The 1,878-nt window shown below is 35.4% G+C and overlaps 1 protein-coding gene across 1 annotated transcript; it reads right to left on the bottom strand.

Annotated features, from left to right (window-relative positions):
* Nucleotides 1–107: 107 nt before the first annotated feature.
* LOC111380172 (protein SUPPRESSOR OF PHYA-105 1-like) lies at nt 108–1,850 on the bottom strand. The gene is made up of 3 exons (XM_023003661.1): nt 1,512–1,850; nt 1,350–1,409; nt 108–349 (listed from the first exon to the last, which is right to left on the bottom strand). Exons 1-3 carry the CDS (start codon nt 1,848–1,850, stop codon nt 158–160), a joined length of 591 nt encoding a protein of 196 aa, XP_022859429.1. The 3' UTR covers nt 108–157.
* Between the last annotated feature and the right edge of the window lie 28 nt (nt 1,851–1,878).

Below are 1,878 nucleotides of genomic sequence, written 5' to 3'. Positions count from 1 at the left end.
ATTCAGGACTGCTAGCCTTTTAACTGTGATGGATAATTTCTCAGCACAACCAATGCTTGATGATTTATTCAACTCAAGACCACCAATTAGAGAGGCAAGACTAAAGAAACATCTAATGAAATGAATCTTATTTATAAAGTATAAGAAGAATGAACCTTCATATCAAATGCAATATCTTTATACTTCCACTAGAGTTGGCAGCAACAACCATGTTAGATTTTCTTCTCCAACAAACACTTGAAACAAATTGCCCTTTACTATCGCTAACCTCGTATCCAGAAATGGGGTCAATGCTTCCAAATGTGTGAGAAGTAATTGGCATTGGCAAAGATCTATAGTAAGCATAAACCTGAAAGAAAAGGAATCGGTCAATTGCTTAAATCAGTTAGCAAAGGAGGTTGTCAAACATTTGGGGTGCTCAACGCTTATAACAACGCTTTGGTGCTAAACTGCTAATAATTCAGGTCAAATGGTATGACTGTATCACACAAACAGATTCACTCATCCAGCTACTAGAAGCAAAAGAGAAGACATTTATTCTTTCTATGGACTTAAAAACATAGTCAGTCAACTTATGGCAATGTTTCACATTAGTCTAACTTTATTTTGTAAAAGTGATCATTAAGTTCATTTTTATTCCAGTTTGGTCACCCGATTAAGCCCTCGTTTGAGCCCCATTTTTTTCATCAAAATACATTCTTTAACAGTGATTTGACCTCATTTTAACCACATATTTTTCAATAAAATAATATTACACGTAAATCCAAAACTTTTCCTTATTTTTAACCACACATTTCCAATCATAACACTATTTGAAAATGCATTTTTTGAAGAAAATGGGGCTCAAACAACCCCTAAAATCCATTATTTTCCTAATGGATGTCCAACACAGAAAATACCAACATGATGTAGCAGCATCAACATGGAGTCGGGCCTTCCATTAGAAAAACTAGACAGAATTTAATTAAGTGATCAAACTGTAAGAAAAAGCATACTTCAGTTATAACTCTGGAAATAATACATGAAACTTCGCCATAACATGAGTTAATAATGATGTCATATATCCTTATTTATATTGGTTAATGAAGTTAACCGAATCCAACCAATCCATTTTCCATTAACATTAAGCCTGTTATGGTATTCTGAATCAACGATATTTAAAACACACCGAAGACACAAACCAATTATCAGTTTTATCCTGTTTCGTTTTCTATTTTTCACATTGTTTGTAGTTTGTATTCAAAAAAAGTAGGACAGAACCAAGCCACATTCTTGCATCAAAAACCATCAAGCAACGCAAGTACATACTTGGTTCATCAAAAAAATTGTTGAAAATTCAGTAAAATTACCTCATTAGTTTCAGAACCACATGCTATATACCCATCCAACACCGACAAGCCCACAAAGTTCTGCATAAAGAGCAAGATAAAAAGTTGGAAAAAAAAGCCAACAACCCATACTCCTAATCTATTGGAGATGAAATTAAATATCTACGGTGTATGGAAACCGACCTTCTCGTTAGTATGCCCACAAAAGGTCAATGAGCAAGCATTTGGGGACAACCCCTCTAAGCTGGTTTTCTTGAGGTCCCAGAGCTTTAACGTATTATCTATGGATGCTGAAATAAGAGTGTCTGAATCCAAAAACTTCACATAACTGACAGCTTTTCCATGGCCAGTTAATGTGCACCACGGTATTCTAGTGTGTCGCAGATCATAACAAGAGATCTTATAATCAGCGGACCCAAAAGCCAGCAGATGAGAGGACAAAGAAGAAAACTGAACACAGCAAATATTGGCAGGAGTCCAAATGGTGCCCGTTGAATTTCTCTGTGCAATCAAACCAAACATTTTCCCCCACACTATTAAATGAAGACTC

Source organism: Olea europaea, unplaced genomic scaffold (assembly GCF_002742605.1).
Source record: "Olea europaea var. sylvestris unplaced genomic scaffold, O_europaea_v1 scaffold21011, whole genome shotgun sequence".
In the NCBI taxonomy this organism is placed as follows: domain Eukaryota; kingdom Viridiplantae; phylum Streptophyta; class Magnoliopsida; order Lamiales; family Oleaceae; genus Olea; species Olea europaea.
Note: the sequence above shows the minus strand (reverse complement) of the source record. Positions and strands in the feature narration are given on the sequence as shown.